General features: G+C 43.6%; 2 protein-coding genes across 3 annotated transcripts; both read left to right on the top strand.

The window, feature by feature from the left end:
- Positions 1–3,136: 3,136 nt before the first annotated feature.
- On the top strand, positions 3,137–4,307 carry LOC147895046 (delta(12)-acyl-lipid-desaturase-like). The gene has a single exon (XM_087384027.1). It carries the CDS (start codon positions 3,189–3,191, stop codon positions 4,305–4,307), a length of 1,119 nt encoding a protein of 372 aa, XP_087240153.1. The 5' UTR covers positions 3,137–3,188.
- Positions 4,308–12,374: 8,067 nt separating this feature from the next.
- LOC147895045 (mediator of RNA polymerase II transcription subunit) lies at positions 12,375–24,634 on the top strand. 2 transcript variants are annotated; one of them, XM_087383915.1, is made up of 7 exons: positions 12,375–13,266; positions 15,443–15,614; positions 15,708–16,194; positions 16,294–16,353; positions 16,583–16,651; positions 23,738–23,781; positions 23,935–24,634. In XM_087383915.1, exons 1-7 carry the CDS (start codon positions 12,876–12,878, stop codon positions 24,059–24,061), a joined length of 1,350 nt encoding a protein of 449 aa, XP_087240041.1. In that variant the 5' UTR covers positions 12,375–12,875; the 3' UTR covers positions 24,062–24,634. The 2 variants fall into 2 exon arrangements, with proteins under 2 accessions (XP_087240041.1, XP_087240040.1); XM_087383914.1 differs by having other exon boundaries at positions 12,376–13,266; positions 23,872–24,634.
- The last annotated feature ends 233 nt before the right edge of the window (positions 24,635–24,867 follow it).

Raw genomic sequence — 24,867 nt, 5'->3', positions numbered from 1 at the left:
TATTTGACCACTCAAATTCACACTGAACTTGCATAAACTGATGAAAAGCATCACGTAACATGTATAATAACATGGGAACAATAATAGAACCTAAAAATATCTTTTATTCATTGGCCTCAAAGGGCAGAGATTGACAAAATGATTCAAGCTACACCAAATGAAGCTAAACAACATCTAGGACCTAAGGGAGGGATCAGAGTGGATGCGCTTGGCGAGTGCAAGGTCCTTGTCCATCACTGTTACTCTTTTGGCATGGATAGCACATAAGTTCGCGTCTTCAAAGAGATCTACTGTCATCTGCTCCATTGCCTCCTGAATTTCTCCCATAGTGCCTAAAATGAAACGCACATCATCCTTGTAATGCTATGCTATTTCATGTACAACATGCTGGAAGGGTGCACGGGGAACGAGATTGTCCACAGTGGTTTGGAACTTGCGGATCTCTTGAAGTGCCTTCATGCCTGATTTTTTGCACCTCTTAATCTTTGGGGGACCCTGCATTGGCCTCTAGACATGGCCCCATGGCCGCTTGTCCGCTTTGAACTTCTTTCGCCTCTCCTCCCTTGCAACCGCCTCTTCAAACTCCTCTTCCTGTGTCTGGTGGGTCCTTCGAGGTAGCTTGTCATGCCTAGGGGTCTTCTTTGTCCTTGGTCCCTTTTCCTTTTGATGAGGCTGTGAGAGAGCAGGGCTCTTGCTCAAGTCATACTAGAGGCTCCTCATATGTGACAATCTCGAGGCACAAAGGGTTGATGGTGCTCTTCCGTGCAGTCTCTTGGTTAGAGGATTGGGGCCGAGGTTCATTATATCTACGAGCCCGCCAAATACTCCACCCTGATAGTGCTTGGATCCTTCCAATGAGCATGGTGTAGGCAAATTCAACCATTTTTCTTAGTAGTGTGAGAGATAATGAATTTGTAAAGGATGTCATGCTCTTCATAGTAACATGTGAAAGCACTAGAGCAATACTCACCACCCGGTGTTCATCCACAAAATCTGAAAAATGTACTCTGGTTGGACTCAAAGATACTACATTAAATATATTTAAATTTGTACAATTCTTGAGATTTGTGTTTTTATGGAAATTATATTTCCTACATTAGTTATTACTTCATTTATAGTCATGTTGACTATGGCAAAGTATTCCATAGGAGCACCAAACGTGTCTTGCATAGTTTGATTTTTGTAATATCAAGTGTTATTGTGTTAGTACTAGACTCTAGGTGGCACCTTGAGTGTAGATAATGATTTGGATAACAAGGAATGGAGATCTTTTTTTAAATCAAAGTATTGAATGGTTGACATAGGCCATTGGCCAATGTTGTAAAATAATGAATAGTAAGGGGCCATGGACTAATTCATTGTGGATGAGGGCATATTAAGGCTTGTGCTATTTTGAGCTCATGGAGCTATGTTGAGAAATCCCTATAGTACTTCTAGATGTACCATTATTGGCTCTTATTTTTAAAGGGGGTGCCATGTGATGACTTCTATGCTACAACTCACATACTATCATTGTAATCCTCAACCCCCACATCGTAATCCACAATCCCCATTTTAAATTTTCTAATAAGACAAATGGTGAGCCACCCCAATATTATATAGTTGCATTCTAATATCTATTAGATGGCTTATTTCTAGATGAGACCCATTTCATAAATCACGTGCAAGCAAGATCATAATCCCTATAACTTATACAAGATGCATTCCTACAGGAATATCTTAGAAAGTAAAAAATGACATCTTATAGTTGACCCTCTGAACCAATTGTAGGATAACCCTTTTAAGAATCCATTAGTAGTAGAAATGCATCATGGGGGGTTCTCAATATCCACAAACAACATTCAAAGAAATAGAGCGTTACAATTAATGCTTTAATTTGTGTTTTCTATTTACCTCAAAAGAATTTTAGGAGATAAAAGAAAATGAACTAATCATGTTTCAATAATGCTATGGGAAGTTCAAAAACTTGGTTGATTTGATCGATCGAAGGTATTCTTGGTTGTCCTTTTAGTGATGTTTGGGTGACGAGAATGACGGTGCCATGAGCATTGCACAACCTTGTGAAATGAGTCTTGCATGGGATCAAGGGTGTCAGTATCCCCTTGTCATCTTGCTTTTAGGAAATCGACCAAGTGCCAACCCCTTGTCATCTTGCCAAACTGCCAAAGATCCGAGAGGAAAAGATGAAGACTCAAGGTGGGAGAGAGACTTCTATTTGCCAAATTCGAATGCACTTGCCACGGCTTCTTACGTCCCACTTTGTTTGTAATCATTGTTCATGGAGGCACCTTAACCTTTGGCCAAACTTAATCCATGCTAAACGAAGGTTGGGTTAGTCAAGTCAACAAAAGTGTTGACGAGGCTCCATTGCCTATAAATGAGGGTGATGGCTGACCTTCTTCTACCTGAAATATAGAGATTTGTTCCGCCATAGCTGCACAGCTTCGTCCACCATAGCCAGGCCTTCTTTCAAAGTTCCCCAAGGTCTTCCCTTCGGCGCTCCCTCTTCACCCTCCTCCCCCCATAAATTGCATATTCTACATTCCATTCAAGAGTTTCTTCTCTTCCTGGTTCTAATCCATTCAAAAATTTATTCTCTTCCTCCTCAAATTGGACTTCCAACATTCGCGCTTTTGGCTTTTCTCCGTCTTGATTTTCTCTGCAGCTGCTTGCATTTGCACTCCTTTGATTGAGATAAGCGATTGATTCACGTCCCCGAGTCTAATTCGATCCGTCCAAAGTCATGCAGTAACTTGTCTACATTACTGTCCTCTTGTTCTCGAGCAGGCTACGCAATCCTGTTCGAGAGGCTGGACGGTCTTCAAGTTTCGAGTGTCGTACACTAATTGTTCTGCTGCCGTCCTATTGCCGAATAATTTTGTACCGAGACTTGCTTGAATCCTTACTGTCCAGTTTCTCGACCCGCTTTTGCACATGAGGTTTTCGCATCGAAATGGTTGATTTCGTCTTGGAAATGCTGTGCATTTCTTCCGACGAGATTTGCTCCACAGTCCGGCTCTTCCGTTTGTGAAGTTGTAAAATAAATTCAGTTCTGGTTGTTGTACCGTCTCTGTACTTGTATACTTGTCAAAGGTGCCTGACTGCCTCATTGCCTTGTCGAATCGTGTGCAGAGATCGGGCGAGGATTATTGAGCTAGTGCGCTGTGCCAATAGGTGCTGGTGGAAGGATGGCCTTGTCGGCAGCAGAGGAGAGACTTATGAGACATCGAGCTCCATCGGCAAGACCGCCGTTTACAGTCAGCCAGTTGAAGAAGGCTGTTCCTCCTCATTGCTTCAAGAGATCTCTATTCAGGTCAAGCTCCTACTTAGTGATGGATCTCCTCATAGCGAGCGTTCTCGTTAAAGCCGTCACCCTTTTTGCGGTGTCACGTCTCCTGGGTTGGATTCTTTGGCCGATCTACTGGGTCGCTCAAGGATCCGTGCTACTGGGCGTGTGGGTTATAGCTCACGAGTGTGGGCATCATGCATTCAGTGATTATTCGCTGGTGGACGACCTTGTTGGCCTTACGCTGCACTCATGGCTCCTCGTGCCCTACTTCTCCTGGAAGTACACCCATCGGGGACATCACAGCAACACCGCAAGCGTTGAGCGGGATGTAGTCTTTGTTCCCACAACTAGAGATAAGGCCGCCTTCTCCTCACACCTTGTTAACAATCCTATCGGAAGAATTGTCGTCATAGTTGCCACTCTTACGTTGGGGTGGCCGTTCTACCTTCTCTTCAATGTTGCCGGAAGGCCCTACGACAGATTCGCTTGTCATTTCGATCCCATTGGTCCGATCTTCAACAACAGAGAGAGGTTGCAAGTGCTGATTAGCGACGTGTCACTTGTGGCCGTGTGCATCTGTCTCTACAAATTGGCTTCGGCATATGGGATCTTGTGGTTGCTCAAATTTTACGGAGTTCCTCTCTTGATCGTAAACGCATATTTGGTTCTCATCACCTTCCTTCAGCATACTCATCCTGCCCTTCCTCACTACACAGATGCAGAGTGGGAATGGTTGCGAGGGGCTCTGTCTACTGTAGATCGTGACTATGGAATTCTCAACTACGTATTTCATCACATTACCGATACACATGTGGCTCATCATCTCTTTTCTACGATGCCGCACTATCACGCATTGGAGGCCACGAAGGCAATCAAGCCTATCCTGGGTGAATACTACCAGTTTGATAATACTCCTGTATATGCTGCTCTATGGCGGGAGTTCAGAGAGTGCGTCGTTGTAGAGGCTGATTCCCCTGAACAGAGTGGAATCCTTTGGTTTACAAACAAGTTGAATTGAATGCAATTGTGAGTTAATGTATTTGGCAAGATGATTTGAGAGTGAATATATTTGGTAAGATGATCATATTTTTAGGTAAGGGCTGGTTGACTAATTAACTCTACTTTGTATGATTTAATGCTCACATATACTGGTTGACTAATTAACTCTACTTCGTATTAGTTGGGATAACTCTATACTAAGTCCTAGGTCGAGTTTAGGTTAGGTTGAAATTGGACAATCCTTCTCGATCGATTGTTATATGGTCTATACATACATTCATGAATACAAGCTCATACACGATATTAGATTTTCATGTCTTGTAGTTTTCAAATAGCTCAAGTCCTTGACAAGGACATCAATGTCTTTCGGTATCCATCTTTTCTTCCATATGCCCTTTACATTCACCTGCATATCTGGCAAATCTTCTCATATATCTATATCACTCGTTTGTTGTATGATTGGCCATGCAATGTGGACACTAGACATTTTCTCACTGTGGATATGTCTGAGTAGGCGGCTGAGACAAGTGAAGTTTTTGTTCCATGGCCTGCATCATGTCTTCTTTCAGCTTCATGGTCATGGCCTCTAGGCAATCTTCATTTGATGTTTTGGCACTGGACTTTGATTTGCCCTTTTTTGAGTGCTTATCTCACGCACTAGATCTATCATCATCACTACTAGTGTCTGAGTAGTCATGCCATCCTCAATGTCAATGGCTGCTACATGAGCAACACTGAACGTTTCATAGTTGCTTATCTTTTTCATATCCTTTTGAATCTTCTTTCTTAGTCCTGTAATGAACCAAGCCATGAGGTACTTTGCATCTGGGCATGGGTCACATTTGGCAATTAATCTTTTCATCTTTCCCAGGTACGTGCATACATCTTCTCGCTAGCCTTGTTTGCTTAGTTGGAGAGCGAGATCATCTTGTAGCCTCTCCGTTTGAAAGCGGCGTTTAAATTCGGTTTGAAGTAGGTCCCATGTGGCGCACTCTTCCACTAGAAGGTCTAGGTACCATTCAAACACTTCATTAGTTAAGGCCATGGGAAACCAAGCCACCTTGGTTTCATGGGATTGATCTCCACCTGCTCGGCGTGCGGCATCAAAATGCTGGAGGAATCGGGCTAGATCTCCCCTACCATTATATTTGGGAAGTTCCAGTTTTCCCAAGGGGCATCTGCCTTGATTGTTATTATTTCTTCAATTAAAGAAATTGTCAACCTTTGCATCGAGGTCGATATCCCCATCATTGTCGCAATGGCGTCCAGCCATGTTGGAGCGTGGAGGAGTTAAAGGGAGTGATTGAATTTCAAGGGGGATTCGGGGTAGAGGATTGTCAGGGGCGGTGGTTGCAGTGGAGTTGTATGCGGATTTGGTGAGTGTTGGAGTCAAAGGCGTTGGTTGGAATGTAGCTGCATGCAGATTGGGTGAGATTTGCAAAGGGTGTCTCTGCCGCAAGTGCGGGTGTGGATGTAATTTTGTTGGGAGGGTTAGAGTGGTGTTAGTTTGAGTAGGGGCCGTCATGTTAATATTGTACCTAAGATTGTCCTACGTGTATAAGGAATTATGCCGGTGCAAACTGATTGTTAATCGGAGGTCACAACATGAAGATACGAGCGAATTTGTGCAAAACGAGGCTCACACGGGGGTGCAAATGAGTGAGTGCTAGTGATGCCAAAATAATGTGCAATAGCCTGGAAAAATACCCTGTAGCATGGTGTTTTCGTGTGTGAAATCTGGGGTCAAACGAGGTCCAAATTAGGTCCCAAACGGATGAGTTACAGGGGGTTAAAGTAGGGTTAAAATTTGTTTTTTTGGGAGGGGGTCCTAAGGGTGGTGTGAATGGACTTTAAGTCCAACTGAGGGGTTTGAACCAAGTTAATCTAGTTAGATTAATTAACCTATAACTTCCAGTTACTATAACTAGGAGGTTAACCTAACTAAGTTCAATAACTACAGTTAGTTACTAACTAAAGGTTAGTTAGACTAACCTAACTGTTAGTAACTCAGGGTAAGAAAGGCAGATGCTAGAAGCACAGTAAGATTCTTATACGAAAATGTGATCACCCGATTCGGATGCCCCATTGAAATTGTGTCAGATAGAGGCACACATTTTGTCAATGAGGTAATCCAAGAACTCTTGTTTGGCTTCATGGTAATCCATAGAAAAAGCACACCCTACTGCCCCCAAGGGAATGGATAGGCTGAATCCACCAAAAAAATTATATGCATTATCCTCACCTAGGTAGTAGAACCACCACATTTTGATTGGGCAGAGAAACTGAATGTAGCCTTATGGGCATACAAAACCACATTCAAGGTTAGTACAGGGAACACACCTTTTCAATCGGTGTACGGCCTTGAAGCTGTGGTCCCACTAGAATTTGTGATACCAAGCCTATGCATCGCAGTACAGGAATGCATGGGAGACCATGAATCCTTGAAAGAAAGGCTCTATCAGTTGGAGAAGCACAGCATTATTGTGCGTGTTTTTGCTAGTCCCTCATAGATTGGAGTTTTCATCCCCCATCCAAAGCCCAGCCTGTTTGAGTGGACAATGGTACCTATAGCATTCTACTTAACTTCTATTTCGATAACCTCAAATGCTTCTAAAACTGCTCATTGTAGCTCGCAAAAGCTGCTAGAAGGCCATCAAGATAATCTCGAGGTGACAAATCCTTTGGAGTGGTGGAACGACAGCTTTAACAAGAGATTTCTAGAGTCTACGCATCCGACAGGCAAGGATCCTTTTTGGGCAACCTTTCCTTCAGTGTGGTAAATGAGCTAGCACTTGTGCATCTAGGCAAAGCAAACTAGGTGTTCAACAAATTGCTTAATCCAAATGTTTATATATGGAGCTGCTATTCCAGACCCAACATCACAAAAGGCCCAAAGAGCTGTTGTTGTCGTAGCATTTCTCACCACGAAATGGGTGTGGCTGAAGCTACAGCTACCCACATGAGGAGAGCTGCTCCTGCCTGTCGCAATCTCTGTGAGTCAGATGCACCACCTCATAAATGCCTAGACCTAGGCGTGACCCTAGATCCAAGCCCTTTAGGCCCTATTAATGCAAGTGCTGCCAAGCCCTTTGGCTTCCCGCCTTATACCATGGTCACATGGTATTATAGTTGACGTAACATTGATCCAGGTGGACTTTACCTTCTACATATTTCCTTCCTCTTCCTTTCGGCCTATCTTATGGGTTTTATTCCCAAAGGCAAAGGATACGTACTCACTGTGCTTACATACGCACATACTACTCTGATTTCTTTCCTATTTTCTTTTTAGTTTGGGATGCTATCATATGCACCAAACGAAATCCACAAAAAGGTCTTGTACATGCACCCTCTACTTACCCAGAGCAATTTAAGAGGGGGTGTTGAGGATGGTGTAAATTGCACCATACCTATAAGGCAATAGGGGAAAACCCTAACCCTAACTCTAAGGGGTTCACATGTATACCTTCATGCTCATGTTCAATACAACATAGTGTACAGGTAGCTATATCCTGTGCACTCCTCTCTCTCTCCCTCTCTCACTTCCACTAACAAGGAAAAGGGTCTAACGATCATCAATAATACGGAGAAGAGGATATTTCAATACTCTCCAACCCCCTCCAAGAATTTAAAATGGTGTGGTGATGGTCGTGGAATCATCACAAAGCAATTTCACTATGAGGGAGCATAAGAGAGACAAGTTGCTAGAAGACTGTGTGTGAGAGAGAGATTAGGCAAATCATGTTGAGGGAGCTTAGAAAAACAGTATAGTTATTGAGGGACTTGAGGAGGTAAAATGAGGTTGCAGTAGGAGGACGATGACAAAGTTTGCTAGTATGTCTCCCCTAGTGTCACTGGTTGACACTAGTGAGGTCCTCTTAAATAGCTAGTGTCCGGAACCATAGCCTCAACTATCATGCAACCTTTAATATACATCAATGTAATTTGTCGGGATTTTCTTGGTCTTTGGAGATTTCAAAGCGCTCGAAGTTCTCTTGGGCTTGCATGTCAACCCCAGTCATGGGTGATTAGATCTCTATTGGCTAGATTTAACAACTTACAATCTATGAACAATTACAACTTACAATCTGTCTCAAAATTATTGCAACACAATAAGGGAGCCTAGAGTCGAACAAAGGGGTGCTAATCACATTATAGTGATCAGATAGAAAATCTTAATATTGCATGCAATTACATGACTGCTTTCAAAACCGAGGGCATACATAATGATAGGACACTACATGCAAATTCAAGATTGATTTTTGTCTAAAACAAGGGCATTCAAAAAAAAGGGTGGGCCTTAATCTAAAGGGTAGCCTAGAATTGCATTTTGAAGGGTAATTTAAGAGTTTTACCTCTAGTTATGCTATTTTTGAAGGGTGGCATGGTGACTTCTTTTGAGGATTCATTTCTCTATTTGCCCTTATGGGAAAGGGCAAAACCCCAGGGTGTTGTAGCCTTTAAATTTAAGCACTAAATGATGGTATATATAATGATGATACACTGCTTGCAAATTCATGATTGGTTGCTATAAAAAACGAGGGTGTCCATTGCATTGCCACTCGATGATTGCAATTTGCATGCAATATTCATAAAATTGATTGATGTAAAAAACAAGAGCATCCACTGGAGTCTGCATGCAATATTCATAATTGATTGTCGAAATGCTAAGTAATCATTCATTGATAAGCATGCAAAGAATGAGACCGCGGCTTTCCATCTAACATATGTGCTCTTCCTTCCCATTATTGCAAGCTCTACCCTCTTCTATCGCCTTCGTCACATGCACAACACTGTTCTCTCCAACCTTCATTTTCTTTTGTAGCCTTCCCTCCCTCACTTGCCTCTCCTTCATGTGCACGGTCCACCAATCTCAATGTCCTCCATCCTGCAATCACTTCCTTTGAACTCTAGGAGCTCTACCAACCTGGTATTCTGTCGTGTTTTTAAAATTTTCATTGTCATTCAAATCATCACAACGTGATTAGGATCTCTCCGTCACTTTTAAAACTCATGTATCATGGAAATGTTCATTCTTGACGATGAAAATGGGATCCGATGGACATGATATTTTGAATGGGCCTCAATATAGGTGATTCTAACGGCCTTACAAAGTATCAAGGCCATGGGATCCCTTTTGCATGACTAGAAGACCACCACTGCATTTTTTTGAAACAAAAGAGAGGATGCATGGGCAAAAACATGGAAATGTTCATTCTTGACCATGTAAATGGGATCCAATGGCCATAATATTCTATAGGGGCCTCAATATAGGTGAGTTTAAGACCCTTCCAAAGTATCATGGCCATCGGGTCCCATTTGCATGATTAGAAGACTGAGGCATTTTTTTGATACATGGTCAAAAAGTGATGCAGACCCTTAAAAGTATGCCATTTTCTATAAGGGCGTCACTTAGAGCATCATGCCCACCTTCATAGATTGGCTCCAAATTGATGTCAAACTCATTGTCATTGATACATTAAAAAGGAACATGTCTCATGAGTGCCCACTTATCAACGCGAGACTTGTTGCTAGAATGTCTCCAATATTCCTATATACATGCACAGCAATAGCACGATAACTACCTTGTTGTTAATTTAGTAGGAAGATCTTGATTCCTTTGAAAAATCTCACACGCAATGCATCGATCGTGAGCAATGTGCCCTATGACTAAACCTCGACCTTAGGAACTTTACCACGTCACTAGTGAATTGTAATTTTTTCTCATCCATCCTTAGTCACTCATGTGTCAAGAACCTCTTCACCACTACACTTGCACCATCATGCTGCACTTTCGCATGATGTGAGCCAAAGAAATTCCAAGTAATTTGAAGCCTTGTAAGGCCATACTATTATGAAACTAAGTAGAAGAGCCTTGTGGCCTTGAATTGAGACGTAGCGAGATCTAACCATAGATCGAGTGCCTTTTGAGATTTACACCCTGATTCTTTAACGAGTAATGGCGCAACATAAAGCAGTGCTATTTAAAAAGTGTGTCATGGTCCTTGTCATTAGAGATATAGAAGTGAGTCTCTTTATGAATCTTGGTCTCTTTATGAACCTTGTTCTCCCCCTCAATCTCAATGTGTCGATATGTTATGCAAATAAGTATGGTAAATGCCAATGCATTGATTGTATCTCATTTTGCTCCTTAAAACTATAGCTTTCTACAAAGTGAACCACTAAGACAACAACATCCTCAGGAAATTTCTCGAGCACTCCTTGAATTTATCAACTTGCCATCTTGCCATGAAGTTTTGTCAGCAGATAATTTGGCCAAGACTCTTTGTCCATATTTTCAGCACATTGGACACTTCAACCTCTTTATATATCAATACCTTCTTGATTTTCTTCTTCCCCTAGTCATTTGAACCTGCATCTACAATTTTAAAAACTTAACTTTAACCAAATCTTCTATGGTGAATTGCTCATGAGGATAGGTAGTCATTTTTTTGGGTTCCATACTTCATGAAATCCCCTTTAAGCCACTTTAAATCATGGAAAATACCATGGACTAGTTTGGGACACAAAATGGGAAAAATGTTTTGGCGAGCAGACCTAGGCAAACGGTCACCATTTTAGGCAAGCAGTCACCATTTTAGGCACGCGGTCATGATTTTAGGCGAGCATGCCTAAGCTAGTTGTCACCATTTTCGGTGTGAGCGATCATAGTTTTTAGGGAGCTGTCAACAATTTCGGCGGCGAGCACAACTAGGTGAGCAGGCATAGTGTAGGCCGAATTTTCAGAGTAACTGACATTCTCTATGACAAACTTTGTATGTCAGGTATTGATTGATGTTCTCCATGTCCTGAATTATGCAAGATGTGCATTCTATCAATGAGTTAGCGAGGAATGGGATTATTGTCATGTCAATGAGGACACATTGCTTATTAAATCCAAGATGATAGGCAAGTGTCTGCTCCAGGAATGGAAGAAAAAGGGCTCTAGAAAAGTAGCACATTGTTGGTTCTAGGAGACAAAGGCATGTCAAGACATTTCATGTATGTAAACTAGAATGTTGCATCTATAAAATAAACAAAATTTGTAGCCCCCAAACATCATTCCAAAATAATAAAATAATACGTCAAGCTCCCTTGAACAAGAATATCTCCTTTAGCCCACTAGCTCAAGCATATATTCTTCGTCCCACTTTGTAAACATTTTTTGTTCTAAGTAAGAAGGAATGCTACAATAAAAAAATTAAAAAACAAAATTTACAACCCACAGACATTATTCCACAAGAACAAAATGATCTATCATAAGCTCCATTGAATAATAAAATAATCTACATAACCTCCCTTGAACAATCATATGTACTTCAGCCCACTATCTCAAGTATCTCGTACTCTAAGTAAGAAGGAATGCTGCAGTAATAAAAGTCCTCAAACATTGTTCTAAAACCATAATTAACGATTAGAAAAGATGAGTCACAAACAACAAGCTTGAAAGGTATGGCAATAAAATGCAAATTTATCCTGTAAGATCAAGATAGATAATGGAATCTCGATCTCAATATAATCACCCATAAGGTAAGAAACCATGAACATACTTTAATTATAATCACCCATAAGGTAAGAAACCATGAACATACTTTAATTATCATCCTCAAAAACCATGACGACAAGAGTTCAAATAAATTGAAATTTTTTAGGGAAAAGTCCTTGAGGGTCAGCTTGTGAGCACTCTTGCCAAAGCTAGTGACCCATCCCTTAAAAGCTACTCAGCAACACTTGGAGAGTAAAAGGGAAGGAGGAGCAAGCAAAGTGTTGAACTCTGCTCCACGAGTAAATAGACCTGTCTACGATGGGCTTCCTCTCTCTCCTCTCTCTCTCTTCGCCACGTGGAGCCCTCCTTTGCGTAGAACCTTACTCTCCTTTGAGTGCCACGTGGAACCTGTTCCATTTGAAAAATATAAATAAAAGCCACGTGGAACCTTCTCTAAATAAAAATATAAATGAGAGCTCTATTTTCAAATTCAAGAATTTAATCCTTTTTTTCTCCGGAAAAAAAAAGGGTTCAAAATTTACAAAGAAATGCAGGTTTATATGTACAAAAGGTTGGGAGGAAACGGAGAGACAGCGGAAACATGACATTTCGGGAAAGAGATCGGTGAAGTGCAACATTGGCCAAGTAAAGGGAAGGAGGGGCTGAGAAGCAGACGGGGAAAGAGAAGAAGGTTGGAGGGGAAGAACTCGGGGTTGAGAAGGAGACAGGCAAAGCGAAGGTGGTCGGAAGGGAAGAATTCGGGGGTTGAGAAGGAGACAGGCAAGTCGGATGGGAAGAATTCGGGGTTGAGAAGGAAAGAGAAGAAGATGGGAGGGGCTGAGAAGAATTAGGGGATGAGAAGGAGACAGACAAGACGGATGGGAACAGAGGGGGAAAGAGAAAAAGATCGGAGGGGCTGAGAAGCAGACGGGGAAGAACTTGGGGTTTGAGAAGGAGACAGGCAAAGCGAAGAAGCTGGGATAGGAAACAGGGAAAGAGAAGAAGATCGGAGGGGAAGAATTCGGGCGTGAGAAGAGGAAGAGTGCGTGAAAGTGAAGAAGATCGAGAGCCATTGAGCTCGCGAGCGAGCGAATTAGCGAGAGAATGCAGCAGCCCAGCCCTGCCTTGTCTTCCCCCAGCACTGGCTTCTTTGGCCCCCGCGCCTCCCCCCTCTTCTCCCAATCCGTTGATCAGCCTGATCCCCCCCCCTCCCTCATCTCCTCCTCCGATTTCCCTCGCCCCCTTGCCCTCGACGACCCCTCCTCTGAGCATGGTCAAGCCCCTCCTAAGCAGCTCGCCCAGGCCATGGAGGGTCTGGGCCAGGCGATCCGCCTCATCAGCGACGTGCGCGGCGGTGGTGACATGCTTCTCGAGGCTCTGGGATACTGCGTTGCGCAGCAGATGCAGGGGGGTGCAACCAATACAAAAATCAGCGACTGGGTCGTGAAAGCTGGGGAAGTGGTTGGTTCTTCGCTAGAAGCGCTTCGAGCATTGGGTAAGGAGTTCCCTCGCTACTTTGTTTTGTGTAGTTGTATCGAATTAGGGTTGCAAAATTGCTCAGAGACAGACACACAGGGTGTTGCCCTTGTTGATTCTCATCACGGCCCATTCCAAGGAGAAAGGGATAGAAGGGGAGGGCAAATGAAAAGCATGGATATGTGTGAGAGAAGGGAAGGGGCAAAAAAAAGAGAGGAGGAAGGAAAGAGGAGAACACACACACACACACACACACACACACAGAGGGTGTTGCCCTTGTTGATTCTCATCACAGCCCATTGCAAGGAGAAAGGGATAGAAAGTGAGGGCTGGGAGAGAAGGGAAGGGCGAAAAAAAATGAGAGAAGAGGCAGGAAAGAGGAAAAATCACACACACACACAGAGGGGGTTTCCCTCGTTGATGCTCGTCATGGCCCATTGAAAGGAGAAAAGGAATGAAAATCATGGATGTGTGGGAAACAGGAGTTTTGAAAAGCGAGCATGTTCGTGCGTTCTTCCAATTTAATATAACTAGTAGGGAGCCCGCGCAAAGGGCAGAATCATATCATTTGCTATAGCTGTAGTTCTCCAGGTACTATCTACAGATCTTGGCTTTTTGGTTGCTTCACCGTTGATTCCCCCATGGCCCTTTATCTTTGACCCACAATTTTCAGCCACGCTCAATGACAAAGAACTATGCTTATCGTACACCTGCAGTCCTGCACCTTCCTTGGTAGTATGTACACGTTTGCCTCCTGCTTTGCCCCCTACTTTGCCCATTGTTTACTTCAGCTCCCTCAAACTTTTCCCGATTTCAATCGTGGTTTTGGAACTCCCTAATTGCCTAGGTAGTATGTCTGAAGATTCCAGTAGTTGACTTAATGGTAGTAAAAGGCTGCCGAGTCCCAAGTCTAGATTTCTTTCAGCTGGAATATGGATCAACAGGATCAACACACAATTTGAAAGTTCACAAATGATGATTTATTATCTCGACATACATCTCTGTCAAAGATCAATGCTTTTCAAGATTTTCACTTTTCAAGACCTCACCTACAGGTTCTCCTCATCACATCCATCCTTGCATCCCAGCTGTTGCAAGATTGCTAATAGATAACTGAGGGAAAATTAACCACATAAATCTGTAAGAACGGCCATACAGCTCGAATTGAATTGAAGAAAGCGTAAGTCTCGCAAAGTGTAGGCCAAAACACTTGCTCCATAATAACAATCATCGACCTTTGATCATCTAGCAATAGCAACGCTTTGGAAGAAAACTACAAATGATGGAAAGGGAACATCTGTAATCTCACAATTTAAAGATGGATTTGCCTTTTGTTGTAGGGTAAAAATTGCACAGGATAGCAACGGGTACAAACTGAGGAGATGAACATGCACGACCCTTTCTTTTCCTGGAAGACTTAAACAAACTATGGGCAAGATCTGATAGATGATATGAAGCTTCAAAACCTAAGCGATGCAGGCCAACACAATAGAAGGGGCACACCCAGACCAATATTGCTCATCGTGTCCACAGCCCAATGCTCATGTCTCAATGGCTCAAAGAGTGTTGATATCATATATCATATACCCTTTTGGAGTTGGTAAGTGAGAACCGTGACAATCATCACTTTGAGATCCATTTGCACGAAATATCTTTCATCCTCCTGTTCAGCTCTGATCTTCGAAAGAGAGCAGATATATCATGTGGACACTTCAATCCCATCAATGCTGATCCATCGTGAGTTTCATCTTTCCAGCATAATCAATCTCATTTGCTTCAATTGCCTTTGCTTGGTTCCACAATCCCTTGCCTTTTTCTGTACAATTAACTTGTCTGCTTCTTCTCATCGAGCAAGCGAAGAACATTTCCTTGACCTTGAGCATTTGAGGAGGATCACTTGTGCTTCAAGACTTTGCTCCTCCAAGATCATGGATCCATCCACGAGAGTCCTCCTTTGGCAGCTTCTCCTCCAAGCTGCCACATGTCGTCCCCTTTTTCTCCCCTTGTCTAGGTAATAGATAATGGAGTGGCAACTTATAGTAGCAACAATTAGGAGTGAGTGGAACTTTTGCTGATCTCACTTTGTTAAGGGCACACACGGAATGTGGTTGTTAAGTATAGAATTATGTCTCTGCAGGATGGAGAGCATATGTGGTAGACAGGACAAGCTGAACCCTCCTATGTTTTGTTCCTAGGGAGAAAGTTAGAGGCTTCAGGAGTATTGAATGGGGCACAGCAGCGCTTTGAAGAGAAACAGCCCTGGGGTTTGCAGGTTCCCCTCATTTGTTCAGATGGTGCCATTGTTGCTTATTCATGGAAGCGCCAAATTGCAGGCCAAGCAGCTGCCTCAGCAGTTGATAGAACCAGGTACCATTGTGATCTAGTCTCTGCAGTCCTTAGTCTTGCTACACAGTCGGCATGTTTGTGATGATTTGCTGGAACTGTGGCTTTCTTTTAAAGGCTGGCTTTGAAGGCTTTCACAGAGCAGAAGAGACGCTTCTTCCCACGCCTGGGCAATTCCAGTGATGAGGGAGTGGATGCTGTTGACATCACGCCAGATAAAAGGCCTAGAATTTTGGCTGATTCCAATGCAAACGTTTCTGAGCCAGGGAAAATTGATGAATGGTCTCAGGGTGCATCACTTTCGGACCTTCTAAGGTCATGGCAAACGGATGCACCGGGAATGACTATTGCTGCTTTCACTCGCTTGGAGTGGGTGAAACCACAATCTGCAATGACATTTCAGAAGGGAGGTGTGGCCAATGGGATTGTTGGTACACGCTTGCCTCGTTCTGCGTCTGCTCTCAAGCTGGGCTTGGATGTAGCGTCGCTAGATAAAGCTGCTATTCTAGAAGTGACCATGCCGGGAGTTTTCAAAGCAATCGTGTCCCTGTTTCCTTCTGGTACTACATGCCCAGATGCAGTCTCGGTGTTCTCTGTGGATGAGGTGGGAATTATTCATTGCTTGTGATTAAGAGGAAAGTTTCACACGATGCCTGCCTTCGGCTTCTAGAAATGCTTATTTTTTGAATGTGATGAATGGCAGGTCAGGAATCACAGTCATCTGGGAGGTGTGTCTTCTCATGCCGCATTTCAACGAATGTCGGTAGGTCAAAGGGCAACTACTCCCCCCCCCCCCCCCCCCAAGGGCAACTGCTATCATTAGCAGCTAACCTAGTGGTTTCGGACCTGTTGCTGCTTTTTACAAATTGCTTGCTTTAGCCTTCTGAATTTACGACAGCCTAAAAGTTTGTACTCCAGGATGCTGTGATGACCATGTATGGAGTAGTCTTGTATCACTTGTTCTTGAACACCTTTGTGTATGATTTATGCAGGAGTGCGCCACGAGTGCTCTTCATAACTTCGTCAAGGTGGCTCGCTTATCAGCCCTCAACCTTCTCCTGGTATTAAGCAAAAACTCTTTGGCAGCCTCTTTTGATTCTAAAAAAATAGCCCGATCGTGCTACATGTTTTCTATTAATTTAAACTCATTTAGTATTTCAGCTGCTCAATACCTGCCACCACATGTCACTGGGTAAGAATGGGGTTCAAGCCATTCATGCCTTATATTTTTCCCACCACACTTTTTGCACAGAGAGGTTGGGGCCACTACCTCCATCTCCCTTCATGGTTGATCAACGTGAACATTCAGAATAGACAATGTGAGGGTATTTAAAAGTTTCTCAGAAGAAGTGGTTCTTTAACAGGTTTCTTGCTCACATGCATAAGCTAGACTAGGCGCACCGTTGGTACTTGCTCAATAATCAACTAAAATGTGGGCTGTCAAGAACCTAAATCCACATCCTGAGGTGCATGCGTCATGTTTTGCTCTTTTGATAGGCTTGGGCACTTTGCATGTCCTTTTTGGCCGATTGCAAAAGAGCATCCATCTTCTCACAGATGTCTGGCCATTGAGGAAGGCTGTCTAACTCTCCATCCATACCGGGCCTCAATCAGGCTCATCCCAAATATAAATGCTTGGTATTATTGTAAGACAACTATGCAAGTCCAACACATTTATCCTAAGACATTTAGTGTCATGGGAGAAGTGCCCCAGATATTCCTCAACCCTTTTGTTAACTCTCAATCTTTCTCAAACTGGTCGTTTGTCCAGGATGGTTTGCTTTGCTTGGAGCAACTTAGTGTCTCTTGCCAAAAGTAACCTCTAAAGTAGCATCTGCAGCTTTACTAATAAACTGCCCAGCTTGCTGATCGACTTGGCTTGGTGGGCATCAAATGGGTTTAGGAACCCATCTGCTAACACAAATTTTGTCCCGTGCGTTGTGTGTAGGAGGCAGTTCTGCAATGAATTTCAGTGTAACGTGTGCCCATTTGCCTGTTGGAAAGGGTAATAGTTACTGCAAGCCAGCTCGAGATGTTTTGTTAATGGCAAACATCGTGAGACCACCACATTCGGAAGATATGTCCAATACAAAGTCCACTTAGGGGAAGATCTGGCATGAGGCTGTACATAAAATTTCATGTGATGGGCTTTGGCTTGAAGAGGGGGGATATGTACAATAAGTGTCGAGAGAGGACAGAGTTATGTTAACCCCTTGTCCCCCACCAAATTCACCATCCAGGGTAACTCACACGATCATCATCAGAATCTCCTGACTCATTGTATTGTTTCCACGTTTTTTGGCTTGGACATATTCTGTGTTACAAATTGGAGGTTAGAATCTCTCACACCTCTCTCTCCGATCTCAGCTCATACAACACTCAGAAACCTAAGATGGATGATCTCATATATACTATGAAACCTTGCTGGAACAGCAAGAGAGAGAGAGAGAGAGAGAGAGAGAGAGAGAGAGAGAGAGAACTCAGATTATATTCTTCCACAGAGTGTGGGATAAACAAGCTCTAGATGAGCACAAAGTAGGCAGCAAGGATGCTGTCCAAAACTGCTGAGTATATCAGAGAACTCCTCCCTCTTAGAACGCTGCCCGTGAGTGTAGGCTTCAGTTCAGTGGGTGAGGGAATGGGGTGGGGAGCTGTTTATATAGGCCCTGTCCAGGGCTCATAAAACCAACCAGCAGGGGGTCGGCCCCCTGCCTGCATGGCTGACTTGTAGGGGCCCCCTTATGTAGGAAATGGGGTGCCCTTTTCTATGCAGTGGGTCAGCCAATTTGGCCTCGGGGGCTCACAGGTGGGGACAATGATATTCTAACACCCCCTCACAATGACATAACTATGGGCCAATCCCCATGCGTCAAGTAAGGTGCTCCATTTGCTCCCTAGGGAGAGCCTTCGTGAATACGTTTGAGATGTCGTCGGCGGTCAGACAATACATCAGCTCCATGATATCATCAATGATGAGCTCTCGTACGAAGTGCTAGTGGACTTTGATATGCTTCGCCCGTGCATGGAATATGGGGTTCTTGGCGATGGCTATGCAACTCTGGTTGTTGCACAGGATCACGGTCACATCCTCGAGTCACGTCCATGTCCTCTAGGATCCACCGGAGAACGTCTCGCGTGGTGCAGTGCACGCAGCCTTGTACTCTGCCTCTGTTGATGAAAGGGCAACAGAAGGTTGTTTCTTGCTTAGCCATGAGATGGCCCCTGATGCAAGTATGAAACAGTATCTTGTAGTAGATCTTCTGGTGTTACCATCACTTGCCCAATCACTGTCACAGAATTTACCTAGCTTGACGCCTTTACTGTATGTAATGCCATAGGTGCATGTACCCTTCAAGTGCATCAGTACCCTCATGCTTGCGTCCCAATCGGCCTTCTTGGGTTTGGTGGAGAACTGACAAAGTAGCCCTACTGCAAACAAGATATTAGGCCTGGTGTTGGTGAGATAAAGTAAACCTCCCACCATTCGTCGATATTGTGATGCATCAACTGGCTGAGATGTATCATGGATGCTCAACTTGAGACCAACCTCCATGGGGAGTGATTGCCACCTTGCAGTCTTCCATCTGAAACCGCTTCAGTAACTCCCTGCAGTATTTCTCTTGAGAGATAAATATGTTGCTCTTCTCCTGCTTGACTTAAATCCAAAGAAAGTAGTGAAGAATACCCAGATCTGACATCTCAAACTTCTCCATGTGAAGTCTCTTGAATTGTGAAATCTTCTTCGAGTGGGCTCCTGTAAGGATTAGATCATCCACGTATAGGATAAGTAAAAGCCGTAACCCCCTCTCAGTGAAGAGATAGAGGTTTGCCTCCATACAACACTTTCTTTAACTTGCATACCTTGGATGTGGACCTTGGAACTTGAAAGCCTGGTGGCTGATCCACGTATACCTCCTCCTTTAGGGTTCTGTTCAAGAATGCGGACTTCATGTCCATTTGAAAGATAGGCCAACTATGATGAGCAGCCAAGGCAATAACAGTACATCTCATCACGATCTTGGTTGTGGGAATGTCTCATCGAAGTCAAGTCCCTTTGACTGTGCGTAGCCTTTTGCCACCAATTGAGCTTTGTACTTGTCCAAGCTCCCATCAAACTTGAACTTAAGCTTGTACACCCATTTGGTGCCAATTATCTTCCGCTTGGTCGGCTTGTCCACCAAATCCCAGGTGTCATTCTTCAGAATGGTGTCCATCTCTGCTTGCATAACATCTTGCCATTCTGGGATATCCCTCGCTTCCTCTAAGGATCTGAGCTCCTCAAGTGAAGCCACCATAGCATAGTTCGCGGAGGGAGTCTTCATGTTGCGTTGCGACCGCCGCGCTTCGGAACTGCTCTTTGGAATGAAAGTGACTTGTAGGTTTGCTAAAACCTTCAAATACCACTAAGGTAGCTTCTTCTCTAATGGAGGTGCCTTTGTTGGAGATGCCTTTGGAGCCGGCATTGGGACGTCGTGCTCCTTCTCCTCCTTCTCCTTGGGTTCTTCAATCGTCTCCACCTCCTTGATGGTGACCTTGGGTGGAGGTAATGTCGGAAGTTTCTGAACCTCTTTTGTAGTTTAGGGCTCTGACTCTTCGAAGATCACGTCCCTGCTGATAAGGATCTGCTTCTTCACTGGGTTGTAAGGCGATAAGCCTTGGATTCTTCACTATACCCCACAAAGATACATCTTCTGCTTTGGGAACCAAGCTTTGTCCACTCATCTTTATGCACATGAACAAATGCATTAGAAGCGAAAATCCGTAAATGAGATATGGTTGGTTTCTTACCATAGTAAGCTTCGTATGGAATCTTATCATCAACAACCTTGGTCTTGGTTTCGTTGAGGATGTGAATGGCAGTATTCACAGCTTCACCTCAGTAAGCTTTCGAAAGATTTCTCCCTTGGAACATGGTCAAACTTGTCTCTATGATGGTCATGTGCTTGCGCTCAGCAACTACATTCTGCTGAGATGTGTGAGCTGTAGTGAGTTGCCGCTTGATCCTGTGCTGCTTGCAAAATCCCATTGAACTCGATAGAAGTGAACTCCCCCCCTTTGTTTGTGCGGAAGGCTCTGATTGCCTCCCCGCTCTCTTTTTCTACTTGGACCTTCCATTCTTTGAATTTCTCAGAAGCGTGAGACTTCTTGGCCAGGCAGTATATCCAGGTCATTCGATTGAAATCATCCACAAATAAAAGAGAATACCACCAACCTGCGAATGAATCTGTTGACATCGGGCCGCAAATGTTGGAATAAACCAACTCGAGCGGCTTCTTGGCTTGTGATGAGGCCTCTTGTGGGAACTTGTCCACGTGTTGCTTGCCCTCCAAGCAAGCCTTGCAAACACGATAATTGCCTGTAATCACTAGAAGTCCATCCACCATCTTGGACTTTTGCATCTCGGCCAGAGTTCCATAATTGACGTGACCGAACCGCTCATGCCATAATTTGGATCTGCCATGGTCCTCGTGTACCAATAAAGCGTTGAGCCGATATAGCCCATGCTCCTCGACACCATGAGCCACCACCTTTCCATTCGCCTTAGATGTGACAATGACTTTGGCGTTGTCGAATAGGACTGACATGTTGTGTTTATCCATCTGGCTGACATACAAAAGATTCTTGCACATAGAGTACACCGGAAATCAGCTTCTCGTTTCCTGCAGTCGTGATGAATGGGATACTACCAACACCCTTCACAGGGCTTGTCCAGTTATCCTCCACAGTGACCTTGGAGTCAGGATACGTACCTTCCATGGTCTTGAACCACTCTTTCTTGTTGGACATTTTGAGGCTCCACCGTCCATGTACTAGCTCTCCTTGCCTTCGCTCATTGCGTAGGCTGAGTAGTACTCAGTAATGATAAAGAGAGCGTCGGTAGTGACATTGGCCAATTCAGTCTTTGGCTCCTCCTTAGCTTTGGACTCCTTCTTTCGCTTGAGGTTTGCCTTCTTCTTGCAACATTTCTTAGCTGAATGACCAAGCTTTTCATAGTAGAAGCATTTCATCTTCTTTTTCTCTGCATCCTCAGTCTTGTCGTTCTTGTAATCCTTGAACTTGCCGTTGCCTGGCTTGTTCCTTGCCACGAGTGCTTTCTTGTCCGATTGATTGAATAGTTTTTCCCAAGCCTCTTCCTGCAATAATAAAGGGCCAAGCTCTTCGAATGTGAGAGGCTTGGTCCTTTGTCGTTGAGTGACTGTCGTCACGGAACTCTTGAAACTTTGAGGTAGCTTGTTAGCAAAGCTAGATGACTTGAGTCTACCTTTTGACCAACTGCTGCGAGCTGATCCCTCACCACCTTGACTTTCGTCATATGGTCATGAACATTGTCTGTCTCACTCATATCCAGATTGTATAATTGGTGTTGGAGAGTGAGGATTTGTCATGAGGGCGTGACTTATTGGGCTTACAAGTGAGTAGTTGCCTGAGGAATCAAGGGGGGGAGCCTTGGGCTCTTAGGTGTGTAAAGCCCCCCCAAAGTGAACCGCCTTGGTGACTACTCGGGTCTAGCTGACTGTTTATATTACTTCTCAATAACAATATATAGGATTTCCCATTATTTTGTTGGCATGCGCGATTCTCTGGCGGCTGCTGGCATGGGAATTGGTGCCTTGCGTGAGTGAACTGTCTAGTATTGATTGGCGACTTGGGCTCTTAGTGGGTGACCGCATATAATTGGCTGTTCGGGCCCTGAGTGGGTGTGCAGCATCTATTGACTGGCAGTTCGACATTCGTGGGGTTAGGCCCATGGGGGGTGTTAGAAATGAGCCTTGTTATGTGGTCCTAACCCCTCTCATGGTTGCACCTTGGTAAATATGTGAATATTAGAGGGCCTAAGAGGCCCTTGGCAAAGCACAGGTGACACATGGAAATGGGGATAGAAATCCCATGTATAATGGTGACTCTTGAGGGTCCTTGGATATAAAGAAGGCTTGAGACCCTCCCCACTATCCCAGCCAGCTCTTTTTGGGAAGTGGGGAGATATGCGTGGCTAGGAGGCGGGGAGTGGTGGGACCCCCCATACTTGACGCTTCCTTTGGACATGTGGCAGCCATGCACAGGCTGCCCTACAGAACAGGCTATAGATGGTTCCTTCTCTTCCGTCTTCGCTGTAATAGCAAACAGCAAACTGAAAAATGGACTTGCAGTAGAGAACTTGACCATGCAGAAAACCTGAGTGTTGATTGGAGTCGCCTTCTTGCTGAGAAAACTCCCTTCTAGAGCTGGAAACCTTGCTCTGATACCATGTTGGAAATTGGAGATAGAATCTCTCACACTTCTCTCTCCGATCCTAGCATATACAACACTCTAGAAACCTAAGATGGATGATCACACATATATTATGAAACCTTGTTGGAACAGCATAAGAGAGGGAGAGAGAGAAAACTCAGACTAAATTCTTCCATAGATTGTTTGATAAACAAGCTCCAGATGAGCACAAAGTAGGCAGCAAGGATGCTGTCCAAAACTGCTGAGTATATCAGAGAACTACTCCTCCTTAGAACGCTGCCGGTGAGGGTATGATATTCTAACATTCTGACCGTGTTCAGGACTAGGACAGCAGTGCTTTTCTGAAGTTCTTTCATTGGGCTAATTAGCCGTGCCCAAATGGCCTTAAGCTTCTGAGTAATTTACCGATACTGGTTCTCCTTTCTGGCTACTTTAATCCCTCAGTAGTCTGGTAGATCATCAGAATCTCTCCTACCTCTTGCAACAGCTTTTTCTGACTTTTCCATATGTAGGTTTAGACATTCTGCATATGTCCAAACACATCCTCCCCCCTCTCCGAAAAGAAAAAGCATGTTCAGAACTAAGAAATTCTTTCGTTGTGATAATGTGCTGTTTCCAAATGGCCTTAAACTCCTGAGTAGGTTGATGATACTGGTTTCCCCAAGCCTTTCTGGCTACTTTATTTGGGTACGGGATCAAAAATGATTCAATGCCTCTGAATCTGTGAAGCAAATTTTCTCACTTTGGTTATCTAAATCTGGCTGAGGGGGCCAGGTTTACTTCTGGTCTTGTTCGTTTGAGGGCTTGTAGTTTGAGGTTTATAAGAATATCAAATGTGCAGCTTGATTATGGTTTTAATCAAGTACAAGGATCCAGTGGTCTTATAGTGCGTTTTGTTATTCCCTTTTTTTTTGCAGCATTGGTTGTACACATATCGATCTCTTTTTTCGAAGCCTTGCAGGTGAGTAGATCGAAGACATGCCTGCATAATTATATTTTTCCTTTTTCTATACCATAAATATATATAAATGTTTGAACTCATTTTTTGCAGTCATTGTAAACGGATCTTAGCTCTTGATCGCCCTTCAGATTTACTTTTGCCTCCTGTAATCAGGCCATTGCAACAAGTGTTAAGGACACTGCCTTCATCACTGTCCATAAAGGTAGAGGACTTGAATGATGATAAAGTCCTAGCATATCATGTGGCTTGTGCACTGAAAGAAGAGAGTATTACTGGCTAGTTTGCACAGTGGTATTACTGGCTGATTTTTCATGGCAAGGTTAGGTGCAAGGCTAGTAACTGTCAAGCAAGATTTCTCCACACAATGTTCAGGGGTCTAATCCTTGTGCATCTGGTGCCATTGCACGAAGAAAGTAGTTTGGTCGCCATCTGTTAAGCCACGGTTTTTTTTGTGATCACAATCTTATCATGTGATTGATCTTACTTTTAGTGTCAAAGTAAAAGTGGCAAATGGACGAGTGTGGTTTAGTCTGTGAAAACAACAGGAGGGCATGAATTTTCTCTGCTCAGCAATGATATTGCTTTTGTCTTCTGGCATGCCTTAATCCTACCTAATGGGTTCCTAATTTTGGAACTATAAGATATGTCGAGAATAATTACAGAAATGAAGATCTCAATAATAGTTTGGGTTCTTTATTTCTGTAAGCCTTTGGCAGTTACATAAATAGCTCTTTAAAAACTGTTCAAAAGTCAATTGATTATCTGATTGGCATGCTAGAGGCCTTGGAGGGTTCTAATGGGTAGTTTTCCATACAAAAGTGCTACTCATTAACATTTTATGGCATAGGGTTCAAGTGGTATGTGTTTATGCATAATGGTGGTTGATGGGGTGTAGCATTCCAAGCAAGCACTTTTTTGGGTTTATCAAGGAATTAGATTTCTAAAGGCAGGGTTTCTTTTTTGTAATCATGATGTTACTAAGTCCAATTTTGGGTGCCAATGTAATCTGCAAAACAAACAAAAACATGGTTTTGATTGGTGTGCTTAGCAAGTAATGCCTTGGTCTTTTCGCATTAATTAACTGTT

Source organism: Dipteris shenzhenensis, chromosome 13, assembly GCF_047967505.1.
Source record: "Dipteris shenzhenensis isolate YYH24624 ecotype China chromosome 13, Dip_SZ_1.0, whole genome shotgun sequence".
Taxonomy (NCBI): domain Eukaryota; kingdom Viridiplantae; phylum Streptophyta; class Polypodiopsida; order Gleicheniales; family Dipteridaceae; genus Dipteris; species Dipteris shenzhenensis.
This window is presented reverse-complemented; position numbering and strand designations above follow the sequence as displayed.